Source organism: Bos javanicus, chromosome 10 (assembly GCF_032452875.1).
Source record: "Bos javanicus breed banteng chromosome 10, ARS-OSU_banteng_1.0, whole genome shotgun sequence".
Lineage (NCBI taxonomy): Eukaryota > Metazoa > Chordata > Mammalia > Artiodactyla > Bovidae > Bos > Bos javanicus.
In genome coordinates, this window is record NC_083877.1 from 2,483,843 (window position 1) to 2,497,683 (window position 13,841).

The 13,841-nt window shown below is 33.5% G+C and overlaps 1 protein-coding gene across 2 annotated transcripts in view; it reads left to right on the forward strand.

The window, feature by feature from the left end:
* YTHDC2 (YTH N6-methyladenosine RNA binding protein C2) overlaps positions 1 to 13,077 on the forward strand; it is a 72,473-nt gene extending 59,396 nt beyond the window's left edge. For both annotated transcript variants that reach the window (XM_061429913.1, XM_061429914.1), the window contains 4 exons: positions 10,008 to 10,211; positions 10,951 to 11,133; positions 12,328 to 12,415; positions 12,528 to 13,077. In XM_061429913.1, the coding sequence (XP_061285897.1) occupies positions 10,008 to 10,211; positions 10,951 to 11,133; positions 12,328 to 12,408 (468 nt within the window). In that variant the 3' untranslated portion in view covers positions 12,409 to 12,415; positions 12,528 to 13,077. The remainder of the gene's footprint in view (positions 1 to 10,007; positions 10,212 to 10,950; positions 11,134 to 12,327; positions 12,416 to 12,527) is intronic.
* The last annotated feature ends 764 nt before the right edge of the window (positions 13,078 to 13,841 follow it).

The window sequence follows — 13,841 nt, forward strand, 5'->3', positions numbered from 1 at the left end:
AATTCTGCTTTTAAATCACTAATCCTGGCCTCTGTTCTAGTTACAAATAAAAGTTTGCAAACAGTAAATTTTTTAGTTTCCCCTGCTTGCCAGATATTTTTGGTCGGTATCATCCAGGGAAGTTTTCATACTAGTAGATCATTCCCTGATGGCATGTGGCTAAGCAGTTCATGATTCCTTTTCTGTATCTTTAGAACCTTTCTTTTGTTAAATACAAATGACAAGAGGAATTTCTTAAATTAATTTTGATTCATACTTTCAAAATTGAAAACAATTATTTTTTTCATTCTTACTTGATTTCTTCAATTCAGTGGTTATATTAAAAATACAACACTAGATGGGGTTAGGAAATGTTGATAAAGAATTGAGAACTATGTATCTTTTAAAAAGTTTGTGATATAAATGATTTCAACTATTTAGAATAATTTTAATTTAATACCTGAATAAGTATTTGGTTAGTGTTTTTTAGCTATGTGATGTAGTTCTGGTGAAAATGTCTGCTAAAATACTATTGTTAAATAAGAGGAAAAGAAATGTTTTTGCAGATTTATATTCTTAGGCTTTAAGAGTATTTTTGTTTTTAAGTGCCTTTATTACAGCATAATTTACATGATAAAATTCACCAATTTAAACTGTTCAATTCAGTGAATTTTGACAAGTGTATGCAATCATGAACTGTACTGCGTCTCATGGAGAGCAGTCCCATTACCCCTGGATTCTGGTAACCACTAAACTGCTCTTTGTTCTTAAAGTTTTGCCCTTTTTTGGAACTTCCTGTAAATGAAATGTATATAACTTTTTGTGACTGGCTTATTTGACTTTTGAAATTGAATTATAATTGAGTTTATTATATTATTAGTTAGATATAAAATATATAATATTAATATAAAATATATATAATATATTATTACATAATATTATGTCATAATTAAATAACTGTATTATAATTATAGTTATATATGTATTATATTAGTATTACTACAATATTAATATTATAAATTAAATTATATTTAATTTATATTGTATTGTATTTTATATAAATTATATATATTATATAAAATCACATATATATTATATATAATATATATTAAATTATATTTAATTTAATTAAATTATATTTGATTTAATTAAGTATATTGATAATATTTTATACTATCATATAATAAACATTAATATTTATATTATATTATATTAATATTATGTATAATATATCATGATATAATTATATTGATTATATGATATATATTATAATATGAACAATATATTATATATTTTATATATGAATATAAATATATAGGAATACATAGTATATAATATGTAATATATAATATAAAAATAAAATATATCATATGTAAATAAGTAATATATATAAATATATAAATGTTATATATAAATAAGATATAATATAATAATATATTAATTATGTAAGTGGAAGATAATATAAGTGGAAGATTAATGTAATTATATATATTAGTTATATATTATTTTATAATTATTATATTATTATTTTATTACTTGTTATTGCTGGATAGTAAGTATTCTATTGTGTGGGTATATCCTGTTCAGTTCAGTTCAGTCACTCAGTCATGTCTGACTCTTTGTGACACCAGGCCTCCCTGTCCATCACTAACTCCCGGAGTTTACCCAAACTCATGTCCCCTGAGTTCATGCTATCCAACCGTCTCATCCTCTGTTGTCCCCTTCTCCTTCTGCCCTCAATCTGTCCCAACATCAGGGTCTTTTCAAATGAGTCAGTTCTTCACATCAGGTGGCCAAAGTATTGGAGTTTCAGTTTCAGCATCAGTCCTTCCAATGAACACCCAGGACCACCACAGGTCACTCATATCTCCTTTAGAATGGACTGGTTGGATCGCCTTGCAGTCCAAGGGACTCTCAAGAGTCTTCTCCAACTTCACAGTTCAAAAGCATCAATTCTTCAGTAATCAGCTTCCTTCATAGTCCAACTCTCACATCCATACATGATGACTGGAAAAACCACAGTATTGACTAGACGGACCTTTGTTGGCAAAGCAGTGTTTCTGCTTTTTAATATGCTGTCTAAGTTGGTCATAAATTTTTTTCCAAGGAACAAACATCTTTTAATTTCATGCCTGCAGTCACCATCTGCAGTGATTTTGGAGCCCAAAAAAATAAAGTCTGTCACTGTTTCCATTGTTTCCCCATTAATTTACCATGAAGTGATGAGACCGGATGCCATGATCTTAGTTTTCTGAATGTTGAGTTTTAAGCCAACTTTTCACTCTCCTCTTTCGTTTTTATCAAGAGGCTCTTAAGTTCTTCGCTTTGTACCAAAAGGGTGATGTCATCTACATATCTGAGGTTATTGATATTTCTCCTGGCAATCTTGATTCCAGATGTATCACAATATGTTTATCTATTCACCATTCATGGACTTTTGGATTGTTTCTACTTTTTGACTATTATGAATAATATTCAGGTACAAATCTTTATGTACAGATATGTTTTCTGATCTTGGGTACATACCCATGAGTATGTTTGTTGGGTTGTGTGGTAAGTGTAACTTTACAAGAAACTACTCAACTGTTTTCCAAAATAGCTGCACTTTTCTCTGTCCCCTTCAATAATCTATGAGGATTCCATTTGCTCAATATTCTTAACAGTACTTGACATTACTAGACTCTTAATTTTAGCTATTTAGGTGTATAGTGATACTCCATTGTAGTTTTAACTTGCATTTTCCCAATGATTAAGTATTATATTGACCATCATTTCACATGCTTTTTTTAGTTTTTGTTTAACTTTTTTAGATTGTTTATTGGTTGTCTGTTTTTTATTTACTTGTAAGAGTTTTCTATACAAGTTTTAATTATCTGTGTTGTAAACACTTTTTTCAATAGTCTGTGCTTGCATTTACATTTTATTAATGGTGTCTTTTTTTGTCCTCATGTAACCATCACTTTATTTATTTACGAGTGTTTTTAACTTTTTTTAGTTTTTACTTTTTTATTGAGGTATACTTGATTTACAATATCATCTTAGTTTTAGGTGTACAACATAATGATTCAGTATTTTTATGGATCATACTCCCTTTAAAATTGTTACAAAATAATGGTTATATTTTCTTGTTCTATACAATGTGTCCTTGTTACTTATTTATTTTTAATTTTTATTTTATATTAGAGTATAGTTGGTTTATAATATTGTGTTAGTTTCAGGTGTACATCAAAGTAATTCAGTTATCTTTTAAAGAAAAATGCTTTTAATTTTGATGGAAGTCCATTTAATTTATTTTTTCTATTTCATCTGTATTTTCTATTACAGTTCATTTATTTTGTGTCCTAAGAAGCCCTTGCCTAATCAAAGATTCCAGAGATTTTCTGCTGTGCTTTCTTCTAGAGATTTTATAGTTGGAACTCTTTGCATGCTATACCTCTCTTGGTCATGATGTATTACCCTTTTAAAATATTGCTGGATTTGATTTTGTTCCATCAAAAATTTTATTAAATGAGGGATCTTTGTTTATGAGGGATGTTATTCTCTAGTTATCTTTGTATGATTTTGGTATCAGGGTTGTGTGGTTATTTTATAGTTAGTGGGGAAGTGGTCCTTTAACTTCAATTTTTTGAAAGAGATGTATAGGCTTAATATTATTTCTTCCTTAAGTGCTTGATGGAATTCACTACTTAAGTCATTTTTACCTTTTCCTAATTGTTGGGGTCTTTTAATGGACCGGGACCTGGTGGTCCAGAGGCGACAATAAGAAAAGTGAAAGAGAGAAAGAGGCTGATACTCCCTGGTTTACGCAGAGAACCAATAAAGTCCTTGACACAGGACTTGCGTCTCTCACGAAGGCACTGGGTGCCCTCTCGAGGCGGAGGTGAAGGTACAGGGTGCCTTCTCGAGAGAGTCGTAGAAGCCCGGGAAGGAGAGTGAGCAAGACAGGTTTCTGCGCTCCAGAGAATTAGCCGAGGGGAGAGAGAGAGAGAGAAAGAAAGACACGGGGACCCAAGCTCTGATGGAGCAAAGGTGCTTTATTATCAGAAAGGCAGGCTTGTATATCTTTAGTAAGATGATTACTCAGCTATTATACAGGATGAAATTTTATCAATAGCCACAATATGGATAGTCTAATACATACAAGGTCTCTGACACTGAAAAGAGTCATTGCCTGTCTCATCTCATGACCTGAGTCCTGAGAACTGTGTGCAGCTTTACTCATTCTTGGAATAGGAACTGATAAGGAACAGAGAATCCTTGAGAAATAGAAAACGGCATGCAGGAATCCTCCTGTTAAATGTTCCCTGACACCTAATGTATCTTGAATCAGTATTATGCCCTTTCAGTTATAGTTTGAGGACCTTGCAACAGTATGCTTATATTACCCTTCAGTCCTTTGTTGATATTGGTTTCTTACATTTTATTTCTACATGGTACAAATGTCAGAATATATTAGTTTTTGTTTTACACAGTCAATTACCTTTTTATCAAAAGTCAAGAAAATGTCTTTTATATTTACTCAATGTCTAACATTTCCTGTGCTTTTTATTCTTTTGTGTTGACATGAATTTCTATCTTGGATCATATACTTCTGCCTGAAAACCTTCTTTTAACATTTCTTTAGGTACAGATCTGCGGGAAATGAGTTATTTTAGCTTTTGTGTAAAAATTTTTTTTCACTTTTGTTTTTGAAAGATATTTTTACTGTGTATATAATTCTAGGTTGACAGATGATTTTCTTTCATTACTATAATACTATCATATGGGCTTCCCTGATAGCTCAGTTGGTAAAGAATCCGCCTGCAATGCAGGAGACCCTGCTTTGATTTCTGGATCAGGAAGATCCACTGGAGAAGGGATTGGCTACCCACTCTAGTATTCTTGGGATTCCCTTGTGGCTCAGCTGGTAAAGAATCCACCTGCAATGCGGGAGACCTGGGTTCAATCCCTGGATTGGGAAGATCCCCTGGAGAAGGGAAAGTCTACCCATTCCAGCATGGGGTTACAAAGAGCTGGACAGGACTGAGTGACTTTCGCTTTCACATTAGTAGTTTATATAGTTTCTGATGGGACGTCTACTATCATTCTTATCTTTCTTTCTCCATATATCATTTGTCCTTTTTTGCCTAGCTGCTTTTAAGATTTTCTTTTTATCACTGATTTTTGGCAGTTTGATTTTTATATGACTTGGCCTGGTCCTCTTTATATTTCTTCCTTAATCTGTGTATGTATAGTTGCCATTGATTTTGGGAAATTTAATACCATGTATTTTTTATATCTCACCTCTTCCCCACTTCTTTTCTAGAATTCTAGATATACAAATGTAATACTATTGGATATTGTTCCACAGGTCACTGATACTCTCTTCTTTTTTTTCAGTTATTTTTGTCTCTTCATTTGATATTGTTTCCATTGCTGCATCTTTAAGTTCATTGATTTTTTGTTTGTAGTGTCTAATCTGATATGCATTCTTTCTAGTGTACTTTTCCTCCAAATATTTTATTTTCATCTCCAGACCTTCCTTTGAGTCTCTAAAAAAAAAATACCTTCTATTTCTCCTCTCATCATATTTATGTTTCTTCTACCTTCTTAAACATAGTGCCATGTATTGAGAAGAGCTTCTTTAAATTCTTGTCTCCTAATTTCATCATCTGTCATATCTCAATTTGTTCCTGTTGATTAATTTTTTCCCTGGTTGTGGTCATAGTCCTGTTTGTTTGCATTCCTTAAAATTTTGTTTGGATGCGAGATTTTTGTTTTATTCATTTAAATAGTGTTAGACATTGTTCTGATACACAGTTAAGTTAGTTACAATCAGTGTAATCCTTCCAGGACTTACTTTTAAGCTGTGTTAGGCTGGGTCTGGGCACAGGGCAGTTTTTATTCTGGTCCTAATTTATTTCCAGTACTAAGGTATGATTTCCATGGGCTGATATGCTAGGTTTTACACGTTCTTTCCATTCTGTCTGGGAAAAAGATGAAATATTCCCAACCATGTGTGAGCTCTAAGAACTATTTTACTTTGAATTTTTCCTTGCTTCAGGTCATTGTTTCTTACTATGTTCAGGTCTTTACTTAGCCAGAACCTTGTGAGGACCCCTTCTGTAGTCCCCTGTTCTCTTCCCATGCAGCTCCCTTCTATCTGGTGCTGCTGCTGCTGCTGCTAAGTCGCTTCAGTCGTGTCCGACTCTGTGCGACTCCATAGACGGCAGCCCACCAGGCCCCACCGTCCCTGGGATTCTCCAGGCAAGAACACTGGAGTGGGTTGCCATTTCCTCCTCCAATGCATGAAAGTGAAAAGTAAAAGTGAAGTCGCCCAGTCGTGTCCAACTCTTAGCGACCCCATGGACTGGAGCCTACCAGGCTCCTCCATCCATGGGATTTTCCAGGCAAGAGTACTGGAGTGGGTTGCCATTGCCTTCTCCGTCTATCTGGTACACTGCCATGCAAAACCTAGTTAATGTGGCCTCTAAACTGTAAGTTCAGTGAGACCATTGGATTCCGTTTGTGTTTCCCTTCCTGTATTGTCACCTGGAAATTGTATCCAGGCAGTAAGCTGGAGCAGTTTTTGTTTTGTTTTCAGTCTTTGCAAGTTTATTAATATATTTTCTGAAAGTACATTTGGAGTATAAATCAGAGTTGACTATTCTGAATGCTCTGAAAATTGGTACTTGGTTTTGGTTCTTTGACCTCACTTTGATTGAGCCTTGTGTAAGTTTTCAGCCATGATAGAGCTACTTATATTTGTTGAATATTTGGTAAAATATTTTGGTTTGTATATTTATAAGATGTTATTTAATTGAGCCTATTGATTTTTATTTATTTATTTATTTCATTTTTTTTTACTTCACAATATTGTATTGGTTTTGCCATACATCAACATGAATCTGCCACAGGTGTACACGTGTTCCCCATCCTGAACCCCCCTCCCACCTCCCTCCCCATACCATCCCTCTGGGTCATCCCAGTGCACCAGCCCCAAGCTTCCTGTATCCTGCATCAAACCTGGACTGGCGATTCGTTTCTTATATGATATTATATATGTTTTAATACCATTCTCCCAAATCATCCCCCACTCCCTCTCCCACAGAGTCCAAAAGACTGTTCTATACATCTGTGTCTCTTTTGCTGTCTCGCATGCAGGGTTGTTGTTACCATCTTTCTAAATTCCATATGTATGTGTTAGTATACTGTATTGGTGTTGTTTTTTCTGGCTTACTTCACTCTGTATAATAGGCTCCAGTTTCATCCACCTCATTAGAACTGATTCAAATGTATTCTTTTTAATGGCTGAGTAATACTTCATTTTGTATATGTACCACAGCTTTCTTATCCATTCATCTGCTGATGAACATCTAGGTTGCTTCCATGTCCTGGCTATTATAAACAGTGCTGTGATGAACATTGGGGTACACGTGTCTCTTTCAATTCTGGTTTCCTCTGTGTGTATGCCTAGCAGTGGGATTGCTGAGTCGTATAGCAGTTCTATTTCCAGTTTTTTAAGGAATCTCCACACTGTTCTCCATAGTGGCTGTACTAGTTTGCATTCCCACCAACAGTGTAAGAGGGTTCCCTTTTCTCCACACCCTCTCCAGCATTTATTACTTGTAGACTTTTGGATCGCAGCCATTCTGACTGGCGTGAAATGGTACCTCATTGTGGTTTTGATTTGGATTTCTCTGATAATGAGTGATGTTGAGCATCTTTTCATGTGTTTGTTAGCCATCTGTATGTCTTCTCTGGAGAAATGTCTATTTAGTTCGTTAGCCCATTTTTTGATTGGGTCGTTCATTTTTCTGGAATTGAGCTGCAGGAGTTGTTTGTATATTTTTGAGATTAGTTGTTTGTCAGTTGCTTCATTTGCTATTATTTTCTCCCATTCTGAAGGCTGTCTTTTCACCTTGCTTATAGTTTCTTTTGTTGTGCAGAAGCTTTTAATTTTAATTAGGTCCCATTTGTTTATTTTTGCTTTTATTTCCAATATTCTGGGAGGTGGGTCATAGAGGATCCTGCTGTGATGTATGTTGGAGAGTGTTTTGCCTATGTTCTCTTAAGAGTTTTATAGTTTCTGGTCTTATGTTTAGATATTTAATCCATTTTGAGTTTATTTTTGTGTATGATGTTAGAAAGTGTTCTAGTTTCATTCTTTTACAAGTGGTTGACCAGTTTTCCCAGCACCACTTGTTAAAGAGATTGTCTTTTCTCCATTGTATATTCTTGCCTCTTTTGTCAAAGATAAGGTGTCCATAGGTGCATGGGTTTATCTTTGGGCTTTCTATTTTGTTCCATTGATCTATGTTTCTGTCTTTGTGCCAGTACCATAGTGTCTTGATGACTGTGGCTTTGTAGTAGAGCCTGAAGTCAGGCAGGTTGATTCCTCCAGTTCCATTCTTCTTTCTCAAGATTGCTTTGGCTATTCAAGGTTTTTTGTATTTCCATACAAATTGTGAATTTATTTGTTCTAGCTCTGTGAAAAATACTGTTGGTAGCTTGATAGGGATTGCATTGAATCTATAGATTGCTTTGGGTAGTATACTCATTTTCACTATATTGATTCTTCCAATCCATGAACATGCAAAAAAAACAAAGGCGACCATAGTAAAAATCAACAAAGCCAAAAGCTGGTTCTTTGAAAGGATAAATAAAATTGACAAACCATTAGCCAGACTCATCAAGAAACAAAGGGAGAAAAATCAAATCAATAAAATTAGAAATGAAAATGGAGAGATCACAACAGATAACACAAATACAAAGGATCATAAGAGACTACTATCAGCAATTACATGCCAGTAAAATGTACAATGTGGAAGAAATGGACAAATTCTTAGAAAAGTACAACTCTCCAAAACTGAACCAGGAAGAAATAGAAAATCTTAACAGACCCATCACAAGCATGGAAATTGAAACTGTAATCAGAAATCTTCCAGCAAACAAAAGCCCAGGTCCAGACGCTTCACAGCTGAATTCTACCAAAAATTTAGAGAAGAGCTGACACCTATCCTACTCAAACTCTTCCAGAAAATTGCAGAGGAAGGTAAACTTCCAAACTCATTCTATGAGACCACCATCACCCTAATACCAAAACCTGACAAAGATGCCACAAAAAAAGAAAACTACAGGCCAATATCACTGATGAACATAGATGCAAAAATCCTCAATAAAATTCTAGCAATCAGAATCCAACAACACATTAAAAAGATCATACACCATGACCAAGTGGGCTTTATCCCAGGGATGCAAGGATTCTTCAATATCTGCAAATCAATCAATGTAATACACCACATTAACAAATTGAAAAATAAAAGCCATATGATTATCTCAATAGATGCAGAGAAAGCCTTTGATAAAATTCAACATCCATTTATGATAAAAACTCTCCAGAAAGCAGGAATAGAAGGAAGATACCTCAACATAATAAAAGCTATATATGATAGACCCACAGCACACATTATCCTCAATGGTGAAAAATTGAAAGCACGTCCCCTAAAGTCAGGAACAAGACAAGGATGCCCACTCTCACCACTACTATTCAACATAGTTTTGGAAGTTTTGGCCACAGCAATCAGAGCAGAAAAAGAAATAAAAGGAATCCAAATTGGAAAAGAAGAAGTAAAACTCTCACTGTTTGCAGATGACATTACTAGAGCTAATCAATGAATATAGTAAAGTTGCAGGATATAAAATCAACACACAGAAATCCCTTGCATTCATATACACTAATAATGAGAAAATAGAAATTAAGGAAACAATTCCATTCACCATTGCAACGAAAAGAATAAAATACTTAGGAATATATCTATGTAAAGAAACTAAAGACCTATATATAGAAAACTATAAAACACTGATGAAAGAAATCAAAGAGGACACTAACAGATGGAGAAATATACCATGTTCATGAATTGGAAGAATCAATATAGTGAAAATGAGTATACTACCCAAACCAATCTATAGATTCAATGCAATCCCTATCGAGCCTATTGATTTTTAAAGGTCAAGTTTCATTTCAAGAATTATCCATTCTTTTTTAGGGCTCAAAATCTCCTTCACCAAAACCAAACATGCCCATTCGATATTTCATAATGAAGAGTAGCAATCTGAGAAACCTTGAAATTTCTCAACAGAAGGGTATCTGGTCTACAACTCCTAGTAATGAGCGGAAGCTAAATCGAGCCTTTTGGGAAAGCAGCATGGTGTACTTGGTATTTTCTGTTCAAGGATCTGGACATTTCCAGGTGAGCCATCCTGAAACAGTAAAAGGGCATTATTCTGGCTGTAGATTAGATCAGTTAAATCATAGAGGTTAAAAACAAGCTGGGTTTTTATTGCATTGGAACGTAAGCATGCACTGTGCTTGACTGAGGATGAGGAATAAATTGCACCTTTTCAAAGGAATGATATATAGGGATCCTTATTTTTGCCTTGTTTTCCTAGAGTCTCTCCAGATAAACAACTTTTCCTTCTGAGGACAACTTAAGATGGTAGATTAAAAGTAATGAGAAGTGTGACTTTTGGATAAAATGTTTATTTAAATAGTGCCAAAGAGATTAGTCTGACCATCAGAAACTAAGTGTGTTTCTTAACTCAGCTTGACTTAATGTATATCTGAATTTATAAAATAATGGATTTATTATTTGATATAATTATCATTTTTGAACTAAAAACCTAGAAGTTACATTGTATTCATAAGGTAATGGAATAAATGTGGGTTTAGAACTATGATACATTATTTAGAAAATATGTGTTTGTATTTAAATTACATTAGAAAGCTGAAATCAGTCTTTCCTCTAAAATTTTTTAATTCATCTTTTTATAAGAAATGCTTAATGAGTAGCTTTCTGGAATTTTGTTAGGTATCTATTATTTTTATATTACATTGTTACCTTAAAAGTACAAAACCTCAGGGCTTTCTCAGATAAATTGAATTCAGAGGTCTTAATATCATCCACCCCTTTCCCCTCATTTTATTCACAGGGATTTTCTAGAATGTCTTCTGAGATAGGAAGGGAGAAGAGTCAGGATTGGGGCTCAGCTGGACTAGGAGGAGTGTTTAAGGTGGAGTGGATACGGAAAGAAAGTCTTCCCTTTCAGTTTGCACACCATTTACTCAATCCTTGGAATGACAACAAGAAAGTCCAGATAAGCAGAGATGGGCAGGTATACGATGGCATTTAATATTTTTCTTCCACTGTTTTGTTTGGCTGTTATTCAGTGATTTGTTTGAGGAACAAATGCAAGAATACAAATTGTATATTCCATGTGCACATGGGAAGATAATGGTTCAAATTTGTAGAAGAGTTAATTAAAAACCTACTTGCAAAGTGCCTGACAGAGCTCTTTTTTTTTTTTTTATCATTTTGTAAACCTGACTTTGCTCTGTCATTGTATATATAATCTTTCACGTCAGTTCTTGGAGGTTCCTATTGTCTAACTAACTTAATATGATCAAAACCTAGTGTAATTCTGAAGTAATTTCACTAAAGTCTAAGGATAAGAACAGTATCTAAGTTCTTTATGGATTTAACTAATGGTATAAATAGCAATTTTATATTTTTGTGGCTTGTTTTATTTCTGTTATGCTTTGCCTTCATGATACTGCTGATAGGCATTTTAAACTAGTTAAGGTGATGGGAATTAACATATATATTGATGACTGTGCTAGCTTCTTTATATGAGGTAGTTCAATTCTTAAGCCTAAAATAAGTTATTGACCAAGTTTTTTGTAGGAGAAAATAGATTCAGAGAATCTATTTAGAGAGTTATCTAGTCTTGCTAAGGCTACATCTAATACTTCATCTGAACAAGTGTGACTGTTCAAATAACCACTTGAAAACTGTTAAGGTTCTTTTTAAGTGCACATGATGTCACAAGAGGACAATAAATGACATTCTTTTCAATATGTAAGAATATTTTAATTTTTATTTGATAATAATTTTGAAATAAATTTCATTCCTTAAGAGTATTATATAGTATCTAAGATGGTTTCTTGAGGGAAAAAACGCAAACATCTAATATGCTAAGTATTAACATAAACCTTTGGAAGTACAAAAGCTGAGTACTTTTGCTAAATTTTCATGAAAACAAAATTCACTATTTCCTGGGAGAAAAAATTCCAGAAGAACTCCCCAGAAATTTTTCACCATTTTGTCATGGGTAGTTGTAATATTTGCAGGTTAACTGCAATCTTGGATGTCAGGAAGTCAACTCTAAATCTTCATGAAAAGCATTAGAGCAGTGAAGGCATAACACATGATTTTAGTAGAAATATGAAATTTGATTTTCTTACATTTTTATCAGTATAGGTTTCAATCTAGTTGTTTTTATGTTTATTGTGACTTTTGGTTTATCTAGGAACTAGAACCTCAAGTTGGTGAACAGTTGCTCCAGTTATGGGAACGCCTTCCATTGGGAGAAAAAACCACAACTGATTAATATTCAGGTTATACCATACTTAACTTTGAGTACAGGTATTATTTGTTATCATTAAGGAAATTTTCAGATTATTTATATTTTCTTTTTTTTTCTTCTTTTTTTGTTTTTAACCCTTCCAGAACTCTTAGCTTCAGAAGAACAACATGCCTCCTTATAACCACTGAATGCACTGACGTCCAAAAACTGAGATGGGGTTGTGTTATGAATGAGCTTTTCTGGTTGAAAGTGTTGCTTGAGGACCACCATCTTCATATAAAAGAGAAAAGGATAATTTAATTTTTATAGTGATCATAGGGAATGATTATATGTTTGTTAATATGTTTATAATTGAATGAAATAGTTGTTTCTTTATTTAACACAGCAGCAGTTAACATATTTACTTTGAAGTTAAACATTTGTTTGAAACACTAACTTAGATCTCTAATTGGTGATTTGTTTTAATGCAAGATAAATTGTTTACTTTTAAGAAAGGTCTGATTTTATCTGTCCACCTGAGCACTCTTATAGAAGAGTCAACTCTAAAGATTTATCATTAAAAACAAGCAAAGAAAAGCAAATGACCAAAATCTAAAAATGTCCCTTTAAAAAAGTGTGTGCTAATTAAGGACTATTCATTCTGCCATTTTTAACCTGAAGTACATTAAGGGAAAAAAAAAAAAGAAGAAAGAATCTTCTTTTTCTGCAACTATATGAAACACAGTAAAAACTGAAGAAAGGCAGAATTCCTTCCTGACTTGAATCAGATCAGATTAAGTGCTTAATAGAGGTGCTACCTCTATTAACCTGATGTGTCCAAACCATCCTTTCTCCTACATGACAATCTTCACTTATCTCTGATACAAAAACAGTGATTATGAACTCTTTGTTTTGGCTAGAGAAACTTTATTTAGACAAGTTAAAAATTTAAGCAAGTTATACAAGTTGGAAAAAAAAAAAATGCTTGTAACAGTTAATGGTAACTTGGTTTCTATATGTTTTCCAAACTGAAGCTCCCAAACAAAACACAGTGTTTTCTAGTACCTTTTATCCTACTTATGTTTCCAGGTAAGATTTCTCTCTCACTCTTTTTTTTTGTTGTTGCATTTGTGGTTTAATAAACGGAGAGTAACTGTTTGTAAACCCATGTTAGTGCCAACTCTTGGCATTTCTTTGCCATCTCAGAATTATTTGGTTTGATCTCTTTTACCACAGTTGTCTATAAAATTTCCTTAGAGGCTTTCTGAAGGGAAATGGAAGTTCATGGAGAAATGAAAGAAATGTCTTGGTTACTGAGTTTTAAGTGAAACAGGTTTGATAGCACTTCTCATGATGCATTAGGGTCATTGCTATGTAACAAAAACCAACATGAAACTAATTTAAACACAAAAGAGTAAGTGCTCTGCTTCTTTATTTAAAAATAAAGAAGTGAAAAGTCATTCATCAACATAAAATTT